The 25160-nt window shown below is 40.5% G+C and overlaps 2 protein-coding genes across 5 annotated transcripts; both read left to right on the top strand.

The window, feature by feature from the left end:
• On the top strand, positions 1-11253 carry arhgef5 (Rho guanine nucleotide exchange factor (GEF) 5). Of its 4 annotated transcripts, XM_063486257.1 has the most exons (16): positions 1-246; positions 774-1290; positions 2707-4129; positions 4901-4946; positions 5619-5653; positions 6354-6715; positions 7475-7635; positions 7965-8117; positions 8247-8376; positions 8471-8545; positions 8677-8766; positions 8927-9069; positions 9257-9400; positions 9498-9568; positions 10371-10475; positions 10563-11253. In XM_063486257.1, exons 2-16 carry the CDS (start codon positions 796-798, stop codon positions 10703-10705), a joined length of 3576 nt encoding a protein of 1191 aa, XP_063342327.1. In that variant the 5' UTR covers positions 1-246; positions 774-795; the 3' UTR covers positions 10706-11253. The 4 variants fall into 4 exon arrangements, with proteins under 4 accessions (XP_063342327.1, XP_063342328.1, XP_063342326.1 ...); XM_063486258.1 differs by lacking the exon at positions 1-246 and having other exon boundaries at positions 889-958; XM_063486256.1 differs by lacking the exons at positions 1-246; positions 774-1290 and having other exon boundaries at positions 1493-3472.
• Positions 11254-18019: 6766 nt separating this feature from the next.
• zgc:92606 (uncharacterized protein LOC100000242 homolog) lies at positions 18020-22180 on the top strand. The gene is made up of 5 exons (XM_063485961.1): positions 18020-18208; positions 19179-19268; positions 19875-19953; positions 20782-20900; positions 21704-22180. Exons 2-5 carry the CDS (start codon positions 19179-19181, stop codon positions 21767-21769), a joined length of 354 nt encoding a protein of 117 aa, XP_063342031.1. The 5' UTR covers positions 18020-18208; the 3' UTR covers positions 21770-22180.
• The last annotated feature ends 2980 nt before the right edge of the window (positions 22181-25160 follow it).

Genomic DNA, 25160 nt, shown 5'->3' with positions numbered 1-25160 from the left:
CGGGAGGTGGGGGAGAGGCAGCAAAGAAATTTTAGGCGTAAACATTAACTTCTTACCAGAGGAAAAGCCAGAGCAGATTTAAAGCTGAATGTATTTATTCTTTAAAAAAGGAGGACTTTTTCTTGGGTCAATCTGATAATGTGAACACAAGGAGGGAATTTTTTGTGTTGTGCAATCCCATGTTTTTGAGCTGAGCTGAGCTGGGGAGGAGGAGGAGACCAGATCTTCACCGGATACAACATTCAGGTGAGTTGTTTATTATTATTATTTTAGATGGATTAAAAATACCACGCTGTAAATTGCTTCTGCTTTGAAGACAGATTTAGATCTGGTTAAGCTGCGAGATGTGGTTTGCATGCTACATGCCGTGCCTATGTGTCACTGGGCCTTGCTTTCTCAAAGGCTGCTTTTGGTATGCTGTTCTTTGCAGGTCTCTAATGCATTCTTAAATACTGTAAAAGGGTGTCCCTTTCTTTCACTGACTTGCTTCTTGATTTCCTGTTGTTAAAAAAAAGATCTTGTCATTGATTTTTGTTGAAAGTGCAAAACGTGTTAAAAATGCAGACAGAAAACGCACAGATTGTTGTCCAAGTTATAACATTTTAGAGGCTGTGGCTCTCCAGATGATTGATATGTCACTAATATTCATTCAAATTTTTATTAAGCTTTATACTTTACTTAATTTGGTCAATATTGTAGTCATTTATCTGACATATTGGTTTGAATCTTAATGTAATGCAATTTCAAGACTGACACTGACTGCTCTTTTTTAGGTTCTCCAATAACAATGGTACTATGGGGACCAAAAGGCCCAGTTGGACCCTCTTTGACACTTTAACAAACACAAGCAGGTCTGACCACAAGCTTCAGCCAGGTGGAAAAATCCCCCTGGATCCAAGTCCCAGACCAGCAATGACTGATTGGTTTAAGCGAGAGCTAGAAAGCACGGCAAAGAAAGGTGACACATTTCCCAGAATGAAAAAGGGTCTTGCAAGTCCTGATAGAAGATTGTGTACTGAGATGGATGAAGAAAGAGGGGAAAGGAGGTGGAATGACAGGCCCAAAAAAAAAGCAGAGACTGATGTCTGGGGCCAAGAAAGAGAGAGGACATTCCAGGTTGAGAAGGAAAGATATGAGGGTAGACGCAGAGAAAAGGATGAGGGGAAACCCACTGGAAGAGGATACATAGAAGATGAGAAGTTACGCCAGAGGGGACGATATCAGGAGTTGTCTGATATTAGGTTTCAAGACGGCAGAAGAGAGGTGGATGAATCTTGGGATAGAAGAATGGTAAGAATGGGTTCCCCACACAGAAGAAAGGAGAGAGAGAACTATGCAGACAGAAAGGAGAATGAGAATGCAAGAAGAAGAGAGAAAAGGAGAGACATCAGGAGTGAAGGTGATGATGATGAGAGAGGGCCGAGGAGGGAAAGAGGGAGGGACAGAGAGAGGGAGGAGCTGATGCTTCAATACAGCAGAAGTGAGGGGGACAACATGGGCAAAATGGCAAATGACAGAGATCGAGAAATGCAGCGATATAGAGACAGAAACAGAGACAAAGAAAGAAGGAAAGAAACTGACAGGCAGGGCAAGGAAGGTGGGAGAGAATTAAAGGAAGATAGAAGAGATAGAAGAGAGTACGAGCCTGAGAGAGACAGGAAAAGGAGGGGAAAAGAAGCTGGTACTAGAATAGTTGATGCAACAGGCAGGAGCAGTCGATCACCGAAGGAGTGGGCTCCCGGTCCACCAGCACGAGCTCACAGCAGTGGAGAGTGGAGCAGTGATCCTGACAATGAGAATAGACACAGAAGATACAGGGACAGGTATGAAGAACGGGAATCAAGGAGAGACAGCAGTTTTGAAAAGAAAAGAGAGAGAGAAACATGGAGGGATCAAGACAGAACTGCTGATAAAAGTCAAAGGCAAATAAGAAATGAGAGACAAGAGAGCAATAAAGGAGAAAGGACTGGCAGTATGCCAGAGCAGAGAAGGATGTGGTTAGAGCCACAGAGGGGCAAGAATAGCACAGACAAATTTGTAGACAGCAAGAGGCACACAGAGCGGAAAGAGCTACGAGGAGAAGGAGAGATGAGTATGTACTCACAGACGGAGAGAGGAAGAGATGGGCGACCAGTAAAAGAGGAACCAGATTGTGAAAGAAGGCAGGGGGGGAGAAGTGAGTACAGGGAAGACGCACAGAGGGAACAGGAGGGAGTCGGTGCAGATCAGGAGAATGTGGGGGAAATCAGGACAGGGAAGGAACATATGTCTGACAATGATGCAGGGGTTGAGGAAAGCTGGCAAAGGGATGAACAAGGAGACAACGTCATAGACGACAGAGAGGATGAGAATGGGAGCAATAACTGGCCACCCTCTGAGAGTGAAGGAGGAAGTGAGGCAGGGTGGAAGAAAGAGAGAAATGAAATGCTGTCCACAGAGGATGGCTTCGTGACCATGTCAAGTGGAGGAGAGGACAGTGAAGAAGGGTTTAGGGACTGTCAGGAATTCCAGGAAGGTGGAACCCAGGCACCTGCTGGCTTCCAGGGGTTTGTGGGAGATCAGAAGAGGGAGGAAGGACGGACAGTGGGGGAGGCGGAAACAGCTGACGGGGAGGATCAGGGGGAGGAGAAGCAGCCAAAGTACGTCTTCTGTGTGGTTGGGCAAACTCTTCCCCGATCAAAACCCAGCAATATTTTACCATTGCAGGTTGATCAGATTGGAGGAGTGGAAAGAAGCGACACGAATTTAGAAACTCACCATGAGTTGGTTGATGACATCACTCAGCAGCCTCAGAATGACTTGCTTCAGAGATCATGTAGAAATGATGAGCACCCAATGATAAACAACCGGGACACAGGAAGTGAGCATAAAGTTCAGAGGGAGGAGAGGCTCTCCACGGAAGAAGCAACTGAAAGCAAAATCCACTCCAGAGCGCCTTCAGCGGTTCATAACTTAAAATATGGAAAGGAAATGAGACGTAAAGTGAAACAGTCGTATTCTGAAATGGGAAGAAAGGACTCAAAAACTGAAAGACTTCTCCAGGAATGGAGAAAGAAAAATAAAGAGCCAGCAGACAAAAAAGAGATGCAAACTCCAATTTCTCAATCGGAGATGGATCAACTGCAGCCCATCTTGGATCAGATAAACACTACAGGAATGAGTCCAGAGGAGGTGGAAGCTATTCGGATCAGACTGAGTGGGACATGGAGCGTGTCTGAGGAGCCCAAGCGGCATTCCCAAGCCCCCCACCTTAAATGGGCTAAAAATGTGGTCCGTGAGATCCTGGGACATTCAGAGGAAGAACCAAGCACAGAGGCCCAGGAAGATCAACCAGCTGCCAGCCAGACTGAGACCAGCAACGCCAATCCACAAGAGGAAGTTGCAGAAGAAACAAGGGAGGTGCCTGCGATTAAGCTGAGTATGGAAGAAGATGACTTAGAGCCAGAGCTGGAAGAGCTGTTCGATGCGAGAGGTATGGAGCAGAGCCAAGCCCACATGCATGCTGACCAGTTCACGGCTATGCATGTTGTAACGCATACACACACTCATGCTGACACGGCGCTAGAATCAGAAAGGAAGGAAGATTGCAGCATGGACAAAACAACTTTAGAGCCTTCTGGTGAAGTTCAGTTAGGAAAGTCAGACATAAAGGTGACAGTCAGTGAAACTGAAGACGATGAGGTTAATTTGAAAGAAATCGAAAAAGAAGAACTCAGAGAGAAGGAAGCGGAGATGTATTTAAGTGCGAACAACACCCTTTACAAGCCTAACAGCTGCCCTATTCTTTATCATGACTGTGAGTCTGAGCTCCTGTGCCCCTCTAGTGAGGGTGAGAGCCAGGGGGTGGACTATGGAAGGGATGAAAGTGAAGAAGAAAGACAAGGAAGGGAGCCCGAAGACAGGGTTAATGCAGTGGACGTGATAGTACCAGAACTGACTGAGGTGAATAGCGTAGAGGCAGAAGGGCAAGTAGGGAATCTGGAGAGCTCCTACAGTTCTCAGAAACTGGGTTCCAAAGTGCCGTCTCGAAGAAAGGGAGTCCGTAAAACAACTCAAAGAAGAAATGTAGACGTGGAAGAAGATGAAGGTGTTGGAAGGGATCGCAGAACCAGAGTATTTTATGCAACAGGTAAAGAAAGAAGGTTGAGGATGGAAACATTGTGGCTGTCTTCTCAGTTCAGTCCTAATGTTTCCAGGAAAGCTGCATAATTACCTCACCTCCCTCCTTTTTACTCATATTTTTTTTTAACCAAAAAAAAGTCTTTCCTCTTTCAAATCAAATGGCAACGCATGAAATTTTAATCATTTAATCAATGACATTTCAAGATAGACTGACCTCAGAGGAAACTAGATTTAAACGGTCTCAGGATTTACTCATGCAGCAAATGATGCTTCACGACTGTGTTGGTTTATTTATTTTTTTAAATGAATTTTACTTACAGTCATCTTGTCATTTCCTCTTACTTGAAGCCTTAGTTTATTTTTGCGCCGTTTTTTTTTTTTTTTTTTTTTTTTTTAAATTTAATTTAATTTTTTTAAATCAGTCACGGGGACCTCAGATCATAGGCAGACATCAGTGAACATTATCATTACCCCGATCTGAGCACAAAACGCTACCTTCAGTGGAAACTGCGTCAGCGTTGAGTATACAGGTAGTGGGAGGAGATAAGAGTAGGTGGAGGCGGACAAACTCCTGCCCCGGGAAAACCCAGAGCAGGAGTTAAAAAGTCACAGTTGAGCACATTCTGAGGCAAAAGACACAAGAAATAAGCTTTGAACACTAATCTCTTCAGTTATTTATCAAGCTTACTAACCAGCTTGTTTATTTAAATTATTGCCTATTTAAATACAGCTATGTTGCTGTACAATGTGTCAACAAATGGATACTTCTATATTGCAGATGATGAGAATGATTGGAGCCAAAGCTTGGAAGAACCGAGGTTGAGGTGAGAATAACTGTCACATATACTGTGCCTTTGTGTGTGTGTGTGTGTGTGTGTATAGATGCACATATATATGCACATTTTTTAAAACATTTGATTTGATGTACCTGATATTAAGAACAGTCTTGTCTTAGCTGTGTTGCTTTAATGTGGGAGTGCTTAACAAATTTATTAGACTACTTGTGTTTAAAACTAAAAAGGTTATATTGTTATTTATTAGGGCAAGTAACAAATTTGAACTGGCACTCTGAAATTCTCTGAGAAGTCAGAATAGATATCAATTAATTAATATCAATTAAGTAATCAAGCATATATAATAGTTTTTCTGTTCATGAATGTAATTAAATGACTGATTTGGCATCTCAAAGAATAATATGCTTTACTGTGCTGTTTTTTTTTTCCTGCTTTTGTGTAAAACGGTAAATTTGAGCATTGGTGGATAATATAATTTTAAAGGGTTTGGATATTACAGAAGCATTAAAAAAGGATTTGGGCAAACGCTGTTAAAATAGGGTAGCTGTGGTGGTCTAATAAATTTTTTAAGTACTGTACATTATTCAGTGAAAGGTCAGCCATAATGTAAATTAATAAAAGAGAAATGCCTATAATTTGCTCATTAATGCAAATAGGTCATGTCACATTTCTTATATTTAATTTTCTTTCCTGGCACTGTAGGGGTCTTTTGGGCACAAGTAATTCAAGGTTTTACAGTGAGTATCTCTGCTCTACCTTTCTTTTTTGCTTCTTTACTTTTAAAGGTAGTAGTATATACACTTTACATACAAGTCAAGCACGTCAGCTCAGTTCTTACGATTTGTTGTTGCATGTGGCTTTATTTATGATTCATTGGAAGAAGGCAACAATATGTCGGTAACAAAGTGACAGGTTGTACTCTGCTCTAATTACAGTCGGGAAAAGTGTGATGCAACTTGAGTATTTCCCTCGAATGTGTGTGATTCATTGGCTTAGAATTGTAAAGGCCATAAACTTTCAGTGCTGTATACTAGTGCCTTGTCACGTTTATAAATGATGACTTAAAAGATCTAAAATGGCAGTGGTCCTTTTGGCTAATGATATTATGAAATGGATATTGGGAGAAATGGGGCAGTAATGTGTCTTTGGCTGCACTGTATATACTGGTATATTTGAAAGTCACAGGCATGTTTCTGCAAGCATTCACATTTTCTAACATGTTGAGAGGAAAAACAGCTGCTTCTGCAACTTTCCCTCCACACACCTACTTGTTGGAATGCAAAGACAAATGCAAACAGCTCATTATGGGTAGCGCTGTTCCTGTCTGGCCTGTTTTCCTTTGCTCCTTTTAATTAAAAAAAAAACAAAAAACTCTCTACCACCTTTTTCTCTCGTGCACTCTTTATTTATTCGTCTCTCTTCCTGCCTCTCACCCAGATGCTGCACAACTCTATCAGCAATACAGCGAGGCAGCCCAGAACTTTGAGATCCTGCGTCAGGCTCGCTCTGAATTCCTCTCTGTGAGTGAGGACCATACTTCGTCTCCTCTTCCCTCACCTCCTCCTGCCCGCAGAGCTCTTCCTCCCATTCCCCCACAACCACATGCCCAGTCCTTCTCCCACACAGGCTCTGTCTCTATCCAAAGCTTGCCTCTCCCTGAACGCCCCAAGGGTGAACGTAGAGCTTCTTCCCCGCGTCTGTCAATCTCACAGTCGTCCTCGCTGTGGCGAGATCTGCCGGGGGTCAGGAACAGTGCTGAGCTAGATGAGCTCACAGAGGACCAGAGGCGACTACAAGAGGTAACTTTGACTTAATCCACATATGAAATGGTCGGCATTTGATTGCATAAAAATCATCACATCACATCCTTTAGACTTCACTGGAGCAGGAGTATTATGCAAGTAACTTTCCATCAGATGATTGATAGCAGTAATATTATTAGTCATTTTTTTCATAGATGGTCTGTCTTAATAGCAGTTGTTTGCATGACAGTTATCCGTGACTTTCCTTACAGACTTCCTCTTAAACTTCTGAGCTTGATTTAATTGTAAATTGTTATATTTATGTGTCGGAAATGTTAAGGATCAGTGTAACAGTCTGTATTTGCATTTCTGGAAAAAAACTTTTGAGTTTTTCTTAAGATTGTAGTGATTTGGCTCCTTTTGCTTAATGTTTCATTCAAGTGCTCAGATTGCATTTTACGTTGTCAGCTTTTTAAAAACTGTTTATAGGAAATCGCGTGACTTACATGAATCAGCTTTTCATTATCATTGCATCACACTTGTGCCCACTAAAAATGGCCAAATTATTCCTTGTAACATTCCACACTAACCCTCCAGGTTATCTAAGTTTTACTGGCAGATGTGCATCTCTTGCGAGAATATTCAGCTGCATAAACATGTGCATTTTTCCTTGTAAACTTCTAAAGACTTGTTGTGAAATTGTGCTCCTTGGAAATTTCCCAGCCTCTAGCAGACTGACAGCAGTGTGGTTATCAGCTGCAGTTTTTGTGCAGTTGACACTTGCTTAACGTTCTCACTTTTGATTTTGGTTTCAAGGTGAGGTTTGAAGTTATTACCTCGGAAGCCTCCTACTGCCGGAGTTTGGAAATTGTCGTTGACCACTTTGTCAAGTCTAAACAGCTGGGGGCGCAGTTGACCACTCAGGACAAGAACTGGCTCTTCTCAAGGCTGGTTGATGTTCGTGCCATTAGCCACAGGTCAGAACTATAACTCTGCTATACATTTGCATTTACCTGAACTAGTTGCCTTTACATTTAGATACAGCTATGAGACTAAAGCCTGTCATTTACTACTTTTTGTTAGAGTTAAGATTAAAGCAGTCTGGATTAAATTCATTATTAAAATATGCATTTGCTCAAAAACGTCTTCTTATCAGTTACATGATTGTAGTTAGTACGCCATTATTATAATGAGTAATATATAGTAATAGTTTTGGCATGCATCGATCTTCCTGTGCCCATTTGTGCTTTGTAGGCACAAACTTTGAAGTCTTTGCTTTTAAAAAATGCTGCTTTATGATTTTTAGTTTTCTGTCAAAACTGGAGGAGCGGGTGGAATCAGACGTCATGCACTTCACTGTCTGCGACATCATTTATCGGCAGTGTCCGCTCTTCAGAAAAGCCTATGTGCCCTACCTCACCAACCAGTCCTATCAGGATGCAACTTATCAGAGACTCATGTAAGCCACTGAATCATGCTGTGTGTTTCCTCTGTTTGGTTCTAATTTTTCTTGTATCCATTTATTTATTTTATTTTATTTTATTTTATTTTTTTTAAATTATGGTTAAAATTTCTCTTTTCCTTCCAGGAATGAGAATCCAAGGTTTAAAATGATCGTGGAGAAAATGGAGAAGAGTGCTGTTTGTCAGAGACTTCCTCTTCGCTCCTTCCTTGTGCTTCCCTTCCAAAGGATTACAAGACTTAAGTTGCTGGTCCAGGTGTGTATGAAAGCTCTCTGCAGCAGCTTTTAGTTGACGTTTGGTCTTTTTTGCTATTTTCTCACCTGAACACGTTCATGCTGTTTCTGTCCAGAATATTGTCAAGAGAACAACACGCGGCACGGCGGAGGCAACGCAGGCCATCAAAGCTCTAAAACAACTGGAGAAGGTACAGCGATACACTTTTTGTTAAATTTACTGAATATTTACAAATAATAACAAGATTACAGTTACTAAAAAAAAGCTGAATATCTCAGACTACTTGTTGTGAAATCGGTGATTTATTTGTCACTCTTCTAGATTATTCAAGACGGTAATGACAGCATCTCTCAAATGAAAAGCATCGAGTCTCTGGTCTCTCTCAGCGCTAAGGTGGACTTTGAGTGCAAGGTGGGTAACGACTGTCCAAATGTGTCCAGTATGCTTCCCAACAATCAAAACTACCAAATCTCTGGAGTTAATTTTTCCCCATTTAAATAGTAGTTTGTCATTAACACTTAATATCTGCTTTATCTTCCTTTTTTTTTCTTTGTGTGTTTTTCTATTGCAGACTCTTCCTTTGATTAGCCAGTCTCGGAGGATGGCTCGAGAAGGTCCTGTCACTCAGCTGATGGATTTCTCTCTTAAGGAGACGGAGAGAAATGCTTATTTGCACCTCTTCAATGACTACTTGCTGCTTTCACTACCAAAGGAGTAAGAACAATCACGTTGTTTTGTGAATGCACAGTAATGCATCACCAGGCATTAAGCATCTCTCTCTTTATCATTTGGTTCATCCTGTTACCCTCATATCTACTGTCTTATGTCGTCACCTCTTCAGTAATCAGTATTTCCTTCCGCTGTCTCATTTCTTCTGTGATTTTTTTTTTGCTGTTTGCAGAGGGGGAAGATTTACAGTAATTGATCACTGTCCAGTATCAGAGCTGCGTGTCGAGAACTGTCGTGTCAAACTTCACTCCCTACAGAAGAATCTGTTCCGGTTGTATATGGCGCAAAAATCCCTGCTCCTCAGGACTGATGCACCGTAAGAGACTTGGATAGTAGCAGTAATGTCTGCAGTTTTTACCGCATCATAAAAGTTTGTATAAGACGCATTTTTTTTTTTTTTAATATTCTTCCAGGAGTGATAAGCTTCGTTGGATATCCGCCCTCTCCAGGCCCCATACTGAAGTAGATTTTTCTAGTGCACAAGGTAAAGTTTTCATCTTGGGTTAGATGTTGCAATTTGTTTAGTTCGTGGTTAAATGTGAGTAAAACCCTTCAAATCCCTTCATAGCAGTCAATAAACCCAACAATGTGTTAAAGATTCTTCTCCGGTTTATATCATCAATAACAATATGAATTTGTATATGACAGTAAATTAAACATCCGGCTAAAGCAAAGCATTTGATGTTTAGCAAAAATAGGAACAGAAAATGTTTAAAATCAGATCATTTTTCTTTCACAGCATTTGCTGAGATTTAGAGAGTCTAGCATTCGAAAGAGAGGCCTATAGATGCAAGATTGTCTATAATCTTGTATGGACAAGTGCTGGACAAATGACCTCAGAGTCTTAAAGGGAGAAAAGACTCTTGATTGTTGTCTGTAATGTGACGTTCCTGTACCTGATGCATTTTTTCTGGGTGCTCTGCTTTCCTCCCATAATCCAAAAGCACGCTTGTTGGGTTAATTGGTGACTTTAACTAATGCTGAGGGTGTAACTACCTCTTGCCTAATGTCAGCCCACGCATAGTTGGATGGACTACTACAAAGGAAAACATTAAATTTGGCCCAAAATTTCCATTCATAACATTGTAGCATGATGATTTGTCTAAACACACATCAGTCCATTCAGTACTGGGGACAGCATCCCGCAGCATTCTGCAAACAACCTAAATATGTAAGCAGTGGGAAACTTTAAGACAATAGTGTGTTGACTTAATTTTTGATGAATTAAAGCTGTTCTGTTTAGGAACTTCCTTTAACTTTTATCCTTTCCATTTTTCCTCTTCCAGATTTCGAACAGATGCAATGTATCCGAGCTTTTTTTGCTCAGCAGCCAGATGAGTTGTCCTTAGAAAAAGCTGATGTCATTCTTGTGCACCAGGAAAGCAGTGATAGTAAGATCATCTCATTACTTTCATTGTCATTCCCAACTAGAAGTATTTGAAGAAATCATTTATCTTGAATTCTATCCTTTTTTCCAGACTGGGTAGAAGGGACGAAGCTCTCTGATCGGCAACGTGGATGGGTGCCCAAATCCCATCTGGAAACCATAGCCAGCTCCAGAGTCAAGAATCACAACCTGTCAGATGCTCTCAAACTGACAGCGGCCACAGCCACAGCCTGACCCGAGAGTGGACACTATAAAGGATCAAACTCAGTTATCTGATTCAGGAACTGCTGGATTAAAGATGATGGACATTCAGTGACATTTCTAGAGGACAATGCAGCAGCTCAAAATGCTATAAGATTGCATCTCAGTGTAGCAGTGGCTCTGGTTTGTTTCATGTGTTGAAACAATGTATTCACTTTACTGCATGAAGCAGCAAAGTGAACTGCTGAAGACTGCCAGAAAGGGGGTGTGGGTATTATGGTTTTTATCTGCTATGCACAGTACATTACAAATATTGTGTGTACATCAATAGAGTTGTGTTTTTAAAAAAATATTTTCTTATGGAAATTACTTTTTCCCAAGAAATATTATTTTTGGAATCTGTATTATTTTTTTGTTGTAATATACGGTTTTTGAAAAATGGGCCCCTGCGTGCAGGAGAGAAATCATGAGCTCTATTATGAGAAATCTGCGAGACAATTCCAAGACATACAACAAGGTTCATAGGTTACATGGGACACATTTCAGCAAACGCAGACGTCTGAAATAAAAACATATTTGAACATTGTGTGTGACTTGAAAATGAATTGAGGCTGATTTCAATGTTAAATCAGTTTTGGTCTGTTTAATAAGCTGAACTATATCAGCAGACGGGCACAGTGCCAGGATTCTGATTTTGGGTGGGCCACAGTACTTCAGGTTGGGCCTAGTACAATACAATACAATACAACTTTATTTATATAGCACATTTAAAACCAAAGTGCTTCACATAATCCAATAAAACAGTAGTAAAGTACAAAGGCAGATAAGCTAGCAGGTAGGAGGCATTGATTAACCAAGCATACAAGTATACAACTACGCAGATAAGCAAGCAAGACTTAACAATAAAAACAAAACAATATAAGCAAAAGGGAGGGCAAGAAAATACACTTAAAAGGGATGCTCTAGGTTGCTGGGAAGGCTAGTAATTACATAAGTTAATGGTTTTAATACTACACCCATAATTTATTACAAACAGGCACACCCGGGTGTTCAAATTAAGGAAACAATACTCAATCTATCATTGTTATCTTTGTTGTAGACCAATGGGTTTCCCATTCACTTAAATACTGAGATCCTTATTGTCACATTCAAATGATTATAGCTGACAGACAAAGAAACTACTGGGTGAGCTACATTGAGCATTATCACAGTGGAGAAAGAGCCCAACATACTACAGATTCATAAATTAATGTCAATAGAAACTGCACGTTATAAATGTTGTCCTACTTTTAATAGAAAATGTAGTTGCTACATTGAGTGACTTCATCCTTACTCTAACAGAAATCCAGTTAACACCTGAATTATGCTTATGTGCTTTACCAGTTACCATTCTTTGCAGCCACAAACTGAAAGAATTTTCCTACTGCAAAAAATGTGAAGGCCTGAATAAAAATGCAAGAAAAAAAACATATCAGTTAGTCAGAGGTGATCTGTGATCAAAAGCACAACTGAAATTGAATAAAACACAAAGGAAGTGTTCTCTTTTTTTCATAGTTATAAACTTAATATTGTAACATTTTTCATCATGTTTGTGTAAAGTATAATGTAGTGTTTAGACTCAATGTAAGCCTTTGTCAGCTGATTCCAATATATTATTCATCAGGGAAAAAACAACTTTTTTGAGGAAAGACACAAACCCAAGTGTAAAAGTTTTTGTGTCACACGTAGAGGTCCACAAATTTGGAGTGAGGGTCAAAGCACTACCAGCAAAGGAGCACGTTAACGTCTTTTCATGCCTTCAAACAAACTTTAATGCAGTAGTTGCTGCTTATATATTTTTGATTTTGAAACAAGTCAACTTTGTTGAAGTGGCACTGTCTCACAATTCAACTGCATAGTCATAAAAAGTTTAAATTCAATAAACCTTCTCATGGCATATAGGTCACTATTACATTTACAACAATGCTGAACAGTCAGAGTTCACATTCTCTGATTTGATCATTTAAAGCTTGTCTCATGTCGTGTTTTGGAGGATAGTGCTGCAGTGTTCTTGTTGGTTCCCAATAATGGGAGGAAACACAAGCTAATGCTACTGTTATTTGTGGGTTAAGACTAGTTTATGGTGCTGCACCTAAACAAAGAGGAGTTTGTAAATGTGGCCGACAGGGAAGCTATTGAGACGCCATTATGTCCACTATGGATTCAGTCTTCTCTGCAGAGAGGGTAAAGCTACAAGATCAACCAACAGCCCAAACATAAACAAGAGTATAACCCAATTTCCAGTTGCACCACATATTTTTTTTAAACTGCAGACAAGTTTCAACAAAAATCTACTCTATCTAGACTTGCCTGTAAAAGTTTGCCCTGCACTAGTGCAGCATAATGTTGGAGCCTTCAATTACTTCACTCCATGTGCACGCTTAAATTGCTGACCAGTTTTAACATGTTAACTGTTGATGATGTTTTGGAGCCACAGCAAGTGGCTGCACCTCTCTTTCTCTCCATGACAGGAAATTGTAAACTAAAATTACAACTCTACCAGGAATACTAGGAATCTGAATGTTTGTCCTCCGACAATAAATATTACGCAATTTTGTGTGCTGTGCGCCCAGTACTAGACTCCTGCAATAAAACTGCTTGACTTTAGAGTCTCGCATTTGCATAAAAACAGCCTTCCTAAAAATAAAGAAATGTGTTTGTGTTATTACAAGTGACGCAGTAATAGAGGAAATTAAATCTCAATTAACAAGTCTAGATGACGTCGAGTTCACCTAGAGTTTAATTATAAAATTATGAGTTTGCAATGAAAAAGTACAGTGAGCAGAGACATGCAGCTGGTCCCCTCTGAGTCCTCATGTCAGCAGCATGTTGTCCTTTGTCCTTGATATTGAAGACAGTTGTCTTTTTTGATAGGACATGGTGTAAACTCCACAACACTTATTTGTTGGTAGATTTAAAAACATATGTTGGTAAAGAAATTGTGCTTAGAGAACATCGCTTATTTATTATTTGCCTCCGATCCCAGTTAAACGATATGTCATTAATTTGTTGATTGTTTTAAGCCACCTTTTATTTTGGCATTTAAACAAACTGATCTCAGCTTATAATTTAAATCACTGTGACATCTGAAATTCATTAAGCCAACTGACCTATGCAAAAAAAACAAACAAACAAAACAATAAATTACATTAAAAAAAATCGAATCTATGTCTAAACCCAACGATACAAAGCACACACACACACACACACACACACACACACAAAACCACACCGATCCTAGGTCTCTTGTTTTCTCACACTGTATTTCACTTCCTCATCATCTCCTGTTTTCTCCTCCTCCTCTGCAGCCGTGTTTTCCTGCTCTTTGCCGGGCTGCTGCTCACGCAGAAAAGCTTCTTGAATGTTCCTTCGTCCCGTTGTCTCCGGTTCCTTCTCGCACCACTCTCGGTAGCTGTTCACCACCGCCTCCGGGGAACAGCCCACGAGGCTTGCCGTCTCGGAAACGCTCACGCCCATTTGTCTGGCCATGACAATCTGGCCCTTATCAAACTCGCTCACTTTACACGAGTACATTTCCCCCGCTTCCAGTACGCTCACAGCTCAGCTTACAGAGTCCCACACCTTCAGCTTCCAGTCAGGGTCTCAGGGTACAGACTCCAGCATCCCTGAGTGTCTGCAATGTGAGCAAGCAGCCAGTCGGCTGGAATATCGCGCATGCTCTCTGTGGACTATGTAAGGCGGCTCTGGGATGCACTGCTTTTTCTTTTCTTTTTTTTTTTAATTCTAAAAGTTGCCGAAGGGAATAGTAATTACAGTAATTAATATAAATGTAGCGATACATGTACATGTACTGTATCTGTATCTGTACAGATAAAAATAAAGGGCAGGGTGCGACATTAAATTAAAAGCCACATATACAAGGAGGGGGGGAAACACAGGGAAGATAGATTTTATCTCATACGTCCAATTCATTGGGAGGATAAATGCACTATAACTTAATATAATACTGTAGATGTATGTTTGCTCTTAGCCATTTAATATTAGCTTGAAACTATCAATGTCAGCCATCTAACAGACTGAATTGGCTGTTAAATACCCATCCAATCACAAGGCTACCAGCTAGCAGGAGGAGACTACTAATGTGAAAAGGAGTGAAAAGAGAGTGCTTGTTGGACTGTGATATTGATTTATGAATCAAAGTTAGCAAGGTAGGTGTGTGTGTGTGCACGTGTGTATCTTTTTATGTTTAATGTCTTTTCTTTCAGGCACATGTGCGTGCAGGGAACCTGATCATCAGCATTCAGTGGATCAACAGACTTACATTCTCCTTACTGTAAATCATTACAACAACATTTTTTTCTGCTGAAACCTCTAAAATATCTCACAAACAACAGGAGGATCAGTGTTAAAAAAAAAAAACCCATCATGCACAAGATATGCATTCACAGGAGCATCAGGAGGACCAACGAAGCTTGCTTCCCCCACTTAATAAATAGATAGATAAATAAATGAATAAATAAATAACCAGCTAGCACTAAGTAGTATCTCAAAATTTTGATATATCTCTTTCAAGTAAATAAAGTTTTATGGCTTTTGGATAGTTAAAAAAGCAAAAAAGCTTCCTTATTAATGAGCACTTTTTATCAGTGCAGCCATGTGCCAAATGGGTGTGCTACAAGTGTAGATCAGAATGCATCCAATGGATTCTGCATTTTTAACCTTCAGTTAGTGTCCTTTAGTCCAGGGCTAAACTTTCCACTGCACATTTTATGGTGACACACCCACAGAGTAAGGAAATCGTCTACTGATTAGATCTTTGCTATTTCCTGAATTACAAAGCACGACAAAACTCGACAAATCTAACAATTGTCTGAGCTGATAAAAAATGAAGGAAATTTGCTTATTGTGAACAGAATAATGGCTGTATGTGTCAAGCTGTGATACTCACTTATTAAAGTGGGCTTGTTTTCAGTCATAGGTGTTATACAGCTCACAGAGTGAATAGCAGGCAAACTCAGTTATCAATCGAGAAGTCAATTGTTGTTACAGGGTTAACATCCACTTGTGATTGTTGGCACAAAGGCACAGTGGTCCGCCCCTGTCATCCTGTCTCACATTGCTGTCTGAAGGTGATGTTGACATGGATTTGGCACAAGCTTTTCATGGAACTTTTTGTCCTGCAACATCTTTAATCTCGTAAATTTTATGACGTAATTTGCTGCTGTTAGTGGGAAATGATGAATCTGTTTACAGAAGTAACTGGAACACAGGAAGTATGTAAACACAAAAGAGATTCCCAGTTAAACTGGGCCCTATACTATGAAGCAAGTGCAAACTACCCAGGATATCTTTCCATTCTCTGGATTCACTTATCCTAAATTGGGATAAACAGCCACACAAGCTGGTCATCAGCATGCTAAGTCATCCCAGGGTTTCCCCTATCCGTACATGAAAGGAGTGGTTTTGGCAGAATCTGGTCAATCTAAAAGGGACGTTTCACCAGTCATATGACTTCACAGGAAAATGTCTTGGTGGTGTTTTAGAGTTTGAAAGTGAAGATTAAATATAAAAACAGAACTCAGACATAGGTTTAGTCTACAAACAAATTTTATATGAGGTCAGCAAGTACAGCATAGGTGTCATATTTTAGGATCGTATATTAATGCTTATAGAACAATATAGAAAACTGTTTGAAAATTGTTTGCTGCTAACAGAAGAAAATTAAGAAAAGAATTGGTAGAGGAATGTATATTTTTAACTGTTGCTCATTGTTAGCATTGGATACACCTGATTTCATACACTGTTATCAAGATCAGGCTTTGCATGTTTCATCTTTCCTGTTTTCTGTTATCTGACCTGAACATGTGCATGCTGTTTCTGTCTAGAATATTGTCAAGAAAACAACACGCAGCACTGCAGAGGTAACACAGGTCCCCCACAGAGTTTCAGAAGCACTGGATGCCCTCACTGTTGGCGTTAATGTCAAACTACTAGTTAAATGGAGAAAAATTAACGTTCACACAATGAAATACTAATAATATGCCAGCATCTCCTTCATCTTTGTTTATTTCCCATGTGTATTTGTTTCCCAGACTCTTCCGCTGATTAGTAAGTCATAGAAGATGCTGTTTTCACCACTAAAGCAGTAAGAATAACCACCTTCTGTAAAGGCACGATAATGCATCACAAGGAAATCTCTCATTACCAGTTGCTTCATCCTGTTAGTCAGTTCTGTGTCATCATCTTTTCAGTCTTATCACAGTTTCCCTTCCATTGTCTTATTTCTCTTGTATTTTTGCTTTTTGCAGTCAGTGGAGATTTACAGCAATTGGCTACTGTCTGGTATGAGAGCTGCCTACAGATGATGATGATGTTCCAGTTGAATGACACAAAACTCATGCTTTTATGGGCTGATTCACCATAAGAGACTTAGACAAGAGCAGTGGTGTCTGTCGTGGTTACCTTATTATGAAAGCTTGCATAAAATACAGCTTTCTTTTATTTTCCCAGGAGTGATAAGCCACACAGAAAACATAAATATGAGAAGCCGAGCAGCAGAAAATGTTAGTTGTACGCTAGTTGTAATTATGAGAATAATTGCATGGTTTATAAACACGCCTAAAGTGAACTGCCTGAAGCTTCATTCTGTGGATTCATATTGGGAAATGTCTAGAGCTATTTAAAAAAATCCACAATCCAGCAAACAACAAAGTTTCCATACCTGGTACACTGCGTTAACTAAGTGATCTTGCAATCTTAATCTTTATGTCTGACAAAGGTGTATTTTTTGTGCATTGTATGTTTTTGAAATTGGGCCCTGCATGCAGGAGAGTGGACTCGTATCATGCAAAATCTACAGGACATATCCAAGATGTACAGACAGCAGCATAAAACATAGCAACACAATGCTCAAAACGTATTTGAACATTGTGCACGCTTGGAGTTCTTTCAATCAATGTTGGCTTTTTGTAAACAAAAATTTCACCACCGGCGGTAATTTTGCACGTACACAGTAAGAGTTCACTTGCATTAAACTGCTGGCATGTGTCTGCAGGAGCTGTTTCTAGAACAAAATGAACAGTTCAGATAAAGAAAAAAAAATCACGCTGTGCACGTAGCCAGGCTGTGAGCGATCATGGGTGTGGGGCCTGGCTCAAGTGCAACCTCATATACAGCCACATATTGGTTATGTATGCCGTCACTCAAGGAACATGAGGCGGTGACAACTGGTCATGGATCGATAAATCCACCCAATAGATTCCGTGCTTTCCGCTGTCAATCAACTTACTCGTCTCGAATTGGCTACATTTACAGAGGGCGGGGTCTAAAGTGTTTGTTGTTGTTTTCGTTCAGCAGAATAAGTAGAGCGGTCGACATCTTTGACAGCGATAGCCGTCTCGTACGTGATCGTGCGGGGTTTGTTTTTTAGCTTTTATAAAGAATTCTGGTTATTTTGGGGGGTTAATTTGAAAGCCCAGGGGACCACTGAAGTATATCTTTTTTTCTGACCTGTTTTGACTAAAACTTGTTTTAAAGGTATGTGAGCAGTCTGTCTTGATACGTTAGCTGCCGTTACTAGCATTACATAGCATCGTAAATATCGGATTTCTCTCACTGTAATTACGATCGACCTTTGCATGCTAGACTTGGAGGCACTTGGACTTTAATGATTTTAAGGGTTTGGTTGTTTTATGGTTGCTTAACATACGGGAAGCGAGCTTATCCTGGTGCTGTTGTTGTGAGAAATGACGTGGCCTAACTTCATAATGACCCCAACCCTACGTGAACCCACAAACGGGTGTAACCGTGATCACAACGGTACATCTGTACAATCTGCACAATCTGTACACTGATAAAAATCAGTCAAGGAAATGTCATACATTATTTTTGTCCATCAGGACCAACCTGACTGAACCTAAAATGCTGTTTTGAACTGCGTTTTAATTCTAATTGTCATGGTCCCGCGCTGTTTTAGTAGAGCTAATGAACATGTAAACATTGTTTTGTTTCCTGTTGTTGGGCGATCCAGTAAACCTTTCTCGCCCTTTTTTGTTAATTTTTGCAATGCATATTTGGATCAGTGAACTATTAAAATAAAATAAAAAATTAGCCCATGATAACTTTGCAGAGCTGACTGTGAGGTCTGCAAAGTTTTACAAAAATAAAAATACATTTCCCGTTCCAAAAACGGCAATGGGTATTGGTATTGTGTTTGTTGACAGATAGATTTAAGGCACAATTTAGTGTTGTTTTTATTTTAATGGAAAACTCTAACCCTGCTTACAAAAATGTGCAATGTACACAACTCCTAATACGACCTTTACAAAACTCTTGACCTAAAGATGGGTTGATATTAAACAGTGATGCACGCTTCCAGCTGTCATTATCACTTGTTAACTGAATGCACTGGGCACTGAAGTCAGTCAGCCAATGTGCTTTCTCCTTTGTCTACTGCATAAATATAGCTATTGTGAGAAACTTCATGTTTCCCTGTGTATGGTTTCAGATGGGCAGTCAGTACCAGCGCTCAGTACCACTAGAAGTGAGGAGAGCAGAGGGAGAGAGAGTTCGGGCCAAGCACCCCAACAAGATACCGGTGAGTACAACAACAGTGACTTTTTCCAGTAGACTTGATTAGTTTTTATAAATTTATACACTGATAATAAAGTGCTTTAACAAGTTTAGCAATTTACTCTTGAAAATTATGCACAGCTGAATGGTAATTTAAGGTGGACTTTCTATGGTCATTTTAATTTAATTTAATTTTTTTAAATTCTTGGGCTCTATTAGAGTATCTTCGGTTAAAAAAAAATCTGGACCTCAGTTCATCATCTCTCTAAAGCAACTGTTGTAGCTACTCTCCCTTTAAGACAACTTTCATCTGATTGGCTGGCACTTTAAAGTGGCACTTTTGCCTCTCAGGGATTATTTGGACATCTGCTGACCTCAATATTTGGAACTTTGGCCATGTTTAATGTGAGCACCCACCATTGTAACAGTATATATGTGACAGAAAGTAAATAAAAGTGTAATAGATCTACTTCATAGGTTTGTAATAATAAAAAAACGACAACAACATTGTTATTCTTTAAGACTCATTTTAATTAAGTAAATGAATTTGTTCTTGTTTATATTCAGGTACTTGTTCTCTGTGCCTTTGTTTGTTAATGATTGCTTTTTGTTGCGGGGTGTGTTTTTGCAGATCATTGTGGAGAGGTCCCCGAGGTCACGAGCTCCTGAACTGGACAAGAAGAAATACTTAGTACCCTCCGATTTAACAGGTGAAACTACATTACAGATATTTTGAAACCAAAGGAAAAATTAAAAAGTGAATGATTGAAGAGTATTTGTAAGCAGGACGTGTTATATTTTAACAGGGGCTGACAAACTATGCAATGTCAAAGCTGTTTTCAAATTACTTTAAGCCAGTGTCAACTTTGCTCTTCTGCGGTTTTTGGTGATCAGCCAACACAGGACTAAACAGCAAATATCTGCTCTATCCACACAAGCCACCTGTATCTCTTATGACGTACTTTCCAAAGCTTTTGGGCCAGACAGGATGTACCTAATAAGTTAAAAGCTTTTGCGGGCCTCTTTTTAAACATATTTAGAGATTTTCAAGTGTCAGTGGAGGAGCAGCACAGCAGGAGGCCATTCACTTTGATTAAAACAAAACTAACCACCTCCCATTACCAGTTTTACTGCAATTTTTATATAAATCAAAAGTGAATAAAAAGTACTATTTACATAAATATGTAACTACATGCTCGTAATTTCAAACGAAATTCTGCTATTACTGCAACCCACCCGCAGTACCGTCCCTGTCAACCAGGGGGCACCAGCCACATTTTGGGAATCATAGGTCTGTTTGATAATAACTGGATAAAATTACAGAGAGCTCTCCAGTTCTCCTTTATTGGTCTCTTTAATCTATTGGTAGTTCTCTTAGCTTTACAGATGTTTTGTTTTACGGTAACTGGTTGAGTCACAGACTGATCTGTGACTTGTCACGATCATTTTTTTCCCCCTTTCTCATCTTACATGAAGTGAAACTCCTGTGTCTGCGACACACTGACCATCCACTCCTTTATCTCCTTCCCCTTTTTTAGTCGGCCAGTTGTGCTTCCTAATCCGTCAGCGTGTGTCTTTGAGACCAGAGGAGGCGCTCTTCTTCTTTGTCAACAACTCTCTTCCCCCATCCAGCTCCCCTCTTTCTGCAGTATATGAGGTAAACATTTCAGTGCACGCACGCACAGACTCACAACAACAGTTATCCACATTTAGACATTGCTTCCCTTTTCTAAAACAAAAACACCGTGGAATAGTCTTGAGTAGCCCCTCATTTCTTTATATTTTTCTAGGAAAATGGAAAATAGGTGCAGAAATCTATTGAAACAGGCACAAACCGGGAATGTTTTTTTTTTTTAATGGATCCAACTAAAGAAATTAAAATTGGTTCTCTGCCAATTTGTCTGGCATGTATAGACACAACACTGGTTCATCCCTTGAGTTTGGTGCCTTTTTTATGCTTGAATAATTTAAAGATCCGTGTTAAGTCACTTTAAAAGTAGGAAAAAGCTTTACAAAGTTGCTGCTCTGGGCATAACATACTGAATTTGTCTTCACATTTTGAAACTCTTTTGGCAGATCTGCTTAGGCAGCAGTGTTACTTCGCTTTTTCTAATCCTATTAATACACGTCTGACAGAAAGTAAACAGAAGTAAGGATGAACTTAGTCATATTTTGTCATCCGAAAAGTGATGCCAAAATCAGAATATTTAGAAAAGAGAAGTGAACATCTTGATAGAGTTGAGGGTTTGATTAGCTCTAAAGGTAACATGTAAATGAAGACACATTTTTTTCCCCATTCTTTTTACACTTCATCAGAGAAGGAAGTTAGATAAATTGCTGACTTGTTTTATTTCACATCCAAAATAAACTTCTGTTTTTCGTTGTGGTTGTGTGTCTCCATGTTCACACACTTTTCATGCTCATTTGTGGATTATTCCCTGCTATTTTTATGTGTTTCAGGAGCACCACGAAGAGGACCTGTTTCTCTACATGACCTACAGTAATGAGAGCGTGTACGGCGCATGAGGGCGAACGAAAGACTCAAGCGAGCAAGAGAGCAAATGAGAAGAGTGAAATGGGCTGAAGAAAGAATTGGGGCTGTCTGAAATGCTTCACATCCACCTTTTATTCTCTATAATAGTAGTTTTGATAAGTAACTACCGTGCATGGTGGAAGAAAAGCTTTGTATAAAACAATGTGGTGCTGGCATGGTTTTAACTTTCAACAGTATTTTAAGGGGAGAAGGATGGGTAAGTCATGTTGATTTCCTTACTCAGTAAACAAAACACAGGAAGGCTTGAAAGCACGAATGCTTTGTAAGAAGTGGAACTTATTGCAGTTATGTTGAGAGAGCTCTTTTTTTCCTCACTTACCTGTATTTAATGCAAATAGTACTTTTGTTTTTGTAAATTATCATAAACTTTTGTGGAAAAAAAAAAAAAGCGCCATCCATTGTGTGCGTTCTTTTCTTATTTGTGTGCCACTGAACGGCTACCATGAAGTAACCCTGAGCAAGGTACCGTCCCTACACACTGCTCCCCGGGCGCCTGATTGGTGGCTGCCCACTGCTTCACTGAGTGAATGGGTTAAATGCAGAGAGAGTAATCCCCACGGGGATAAATAAAGTGTATATTATTATTATTTATAATATATATATATATATATCTATATATAACAGCAGTCTACATAACACCAGACGCTAATGTTAGATCAGCGCTTGTCTACCTGCATGAGTCGATCTCCGAACAGCAACAGGCATGTCCAGAGGAGTACATATTGTCGCGGGGGGACTTCAACAAAGCATACTTAAGAACTGTGCTGCTTAAATTTGTTCCCTATGAGAGGGAATAAAACTTTGGACCATGTTTACTCAAATATTAACCAAGCCTACAGATATGTTCCCCTCCCCCACCTGAGCATGTCTGACCGCCTCTCTCTGCTCGTTGTCCCGACATACACACCACTCAGGAAAAGAACAAAGGGCACCATCAGTACTATCAACACCTTTTTGAGGAAGCTGGCTCAGCTGCAGGAATGGTAAATTAACTGATTCTTATATAGCGCTTTTCTACTCTCCCAGAGTACTCAAAGCGCTCTATACAACATGCCTCATTCACCCAATCATACAAGCACTTCTAAACTCAAGTGCAACTAATAAGCATTCACACACATTCACACTCTGATGAACGCATCGGAGGGCAATTTGGGGTTAGTGTCTTGCATGCAGACTGGAGGAGCCAGGAATCGAACCACCAACCTTCCAGTCAGCAGCTGATCTGCTCTATCACCTGAGCCACAGCCACCCAGGACTGGTTTGCCTTCACAGAGTGGAGTGTCTTCGAACATGTCGACCTAGAGACTCACACTGCTGCAGTGCTAGGTTACATCAAGCACTGCATGGACACTGTCACCATGTAAAAGCGGGTTCGGGTCTACCACAGCCATAAACCCTGGATGACAAGTAAGGTTCAGGCATTGTTAAAGGCACGCAACTCTGCATACAAATCTGGGGACCAGGATATGTAGAGCAGAGAAAGAGCAGACCTTAAAAAAGGCATCAGAGCAGCAAAACTTGACTATTCAAATAAACTATTGGATCACTTCCCAGATAACAACTCCAAGAAGGTATGGGAGTGCCTGAAGAAGCACATCACAAACTACAAAGGCAATGGGGCAAATACAGATAAAATAGACATCTCATTAGCAGAGGAACTTAAACACTTTTTAGCCTGCTTTGAGAGAACTGTAAACACCCCTACCATGCACACCACCCTGCCCATAGCCACCTTTGAGCACAGCCCACACACATTTACTCCCCAAGAACACCAGGTTTACAATGTGTTCAGAGCAGTTAATCAAAGAAAAGCCGCTGGCCCTGACGGAATACCTGGGAGTGTCTTCAAAGTCTGTGCCAACCAGCTGGCTCCTGTGTTCACCAGACTATTCAACCTCTCCCTGTTACATGCCACAGTCCCTCACTGCCTGAAATCAGCGACAATAGTACCAGTCCCCTAAGTCCACTATCATCAGTGGCCTCAATGACTACAGACCCATCACACTGACACCAGTGGTTGCAAAGTGTTTTGAGAAGCTGGTCCTAAAGCACATAAAGGACTGCCTCCCACCCAGCTTTGACCCCCACAGGTCCACAGAGGATGCTGTTTCCACTGCCCTAAACTCTGCTCAGCATTACCTGGAGAGTCCTGGGACTTCAGTAAGGATGCTCTTCATTGATTTCAGCTCGGCTTTCAATACCATCATCCCAGACATCCTTATAGCCAAGCTGGTAAACTTAGACTCCTCCCCTCGCTACATGTGCATGGATCAAAAACTTTGTTACAGACTGATCACAATCTATCATCAGATCATCCTCCCTGTCACTCAGCACTGGCTCACCACAGGGATGTGTGCTGAGTCCTCTCCCATACACCATCTACACCAGTGACTGCACCCCCCGCATCCCTGCAACATCATCATCAAATTTGCAGATGACACCACCCTGATGGGGATCATCACCAACGTTGACGACACCGCCTACAGAGATGAGGTCCAGGGTCTGACAGAATGGTGTGACCACAATAACCTTACCCTAAACACAGGAAAACCACCTGTCCCCTCTCCATAAAAGGTGACTACGTGGAGAGGGTGTCCTCCTTTAAGTTCCTCGGTACCCACATTTCCGAGGACCTGTCCTGGACTACAAATACATCAGCCTGAATGAAGAAAGCCCAGCAGCTCCTCCATTTCTTGAGGGTTCTGAGATGCAACAGGCTGCAGACTGACCTCCTAGTGTCATTCTATCGTGCCACAATCGAGAGTGTGCTGGTGCACGCCATCCCCGTGTGGTACGCTGGTTGCACAACAGCCGATAAGGAGAGACTCCAGAGGGTCATCAAAACTGCAGAGAAGGTGTCCACTCTCCACCCTGGACACCATTGCCAGCTCTAGATGTCTCTCCAGAGTCAGGGCAATTATAAAAGACCACCTCCATCCTAACCGCCACCTAATTAACATCCTGCCCTCTGGGAAAAGGTTCAGATCCATCAGGTGCAAAACCAACAGCCTAAAGAACAGCTTCTTCCCATGGGCTGTCAGAACTTTTAATGCAAATTAAGAGTGTGAGCAGCTGTCTTCCATGCAATCATACTACTATTCTGTTACTGCTATTTGGTATTTACTATGTTAATGTCTTTTTTGTGCAATATTTTGGCAGATGTGCAATTTCCATAGCCCTTCCACCCTTTTTTTTATTATTTGTTATATTCTAGTGTACATAGTGTTCCTATATATTTTTTCTTCTTCTTTTGTATATTGTCTTTTACTTTTACACCTTGTTGTCTTGTTACGTAATTCCATTGTGCAAGCAACTGTACAATGACAATAAAAGGTCTAAGTCCAAGTCCAAGTCTAAGTCACT

The sequence above is a fragment of the Pelmatolapia mariae genome, linkage group LG10_11 (genome assembly GCF_036321145.2).
Source record: "Pelmatolapia mariae isolate MD_Pm_ZW linkage group LG10_11, Pm_UMD_F_2, whole genome shotgun sequence".
NCBI classification, from domain to species: Eukaryota; Metazoa; Chordata; class Actinopteri; order Cichliformes; family Cichlidae; genus Pelmatolapia; species Pelmatolapia mariae.
Note: the sequence above shows the minus strand (reverse complement) of the source record. Positions and strands in the feature narration are given on the sequence as shown.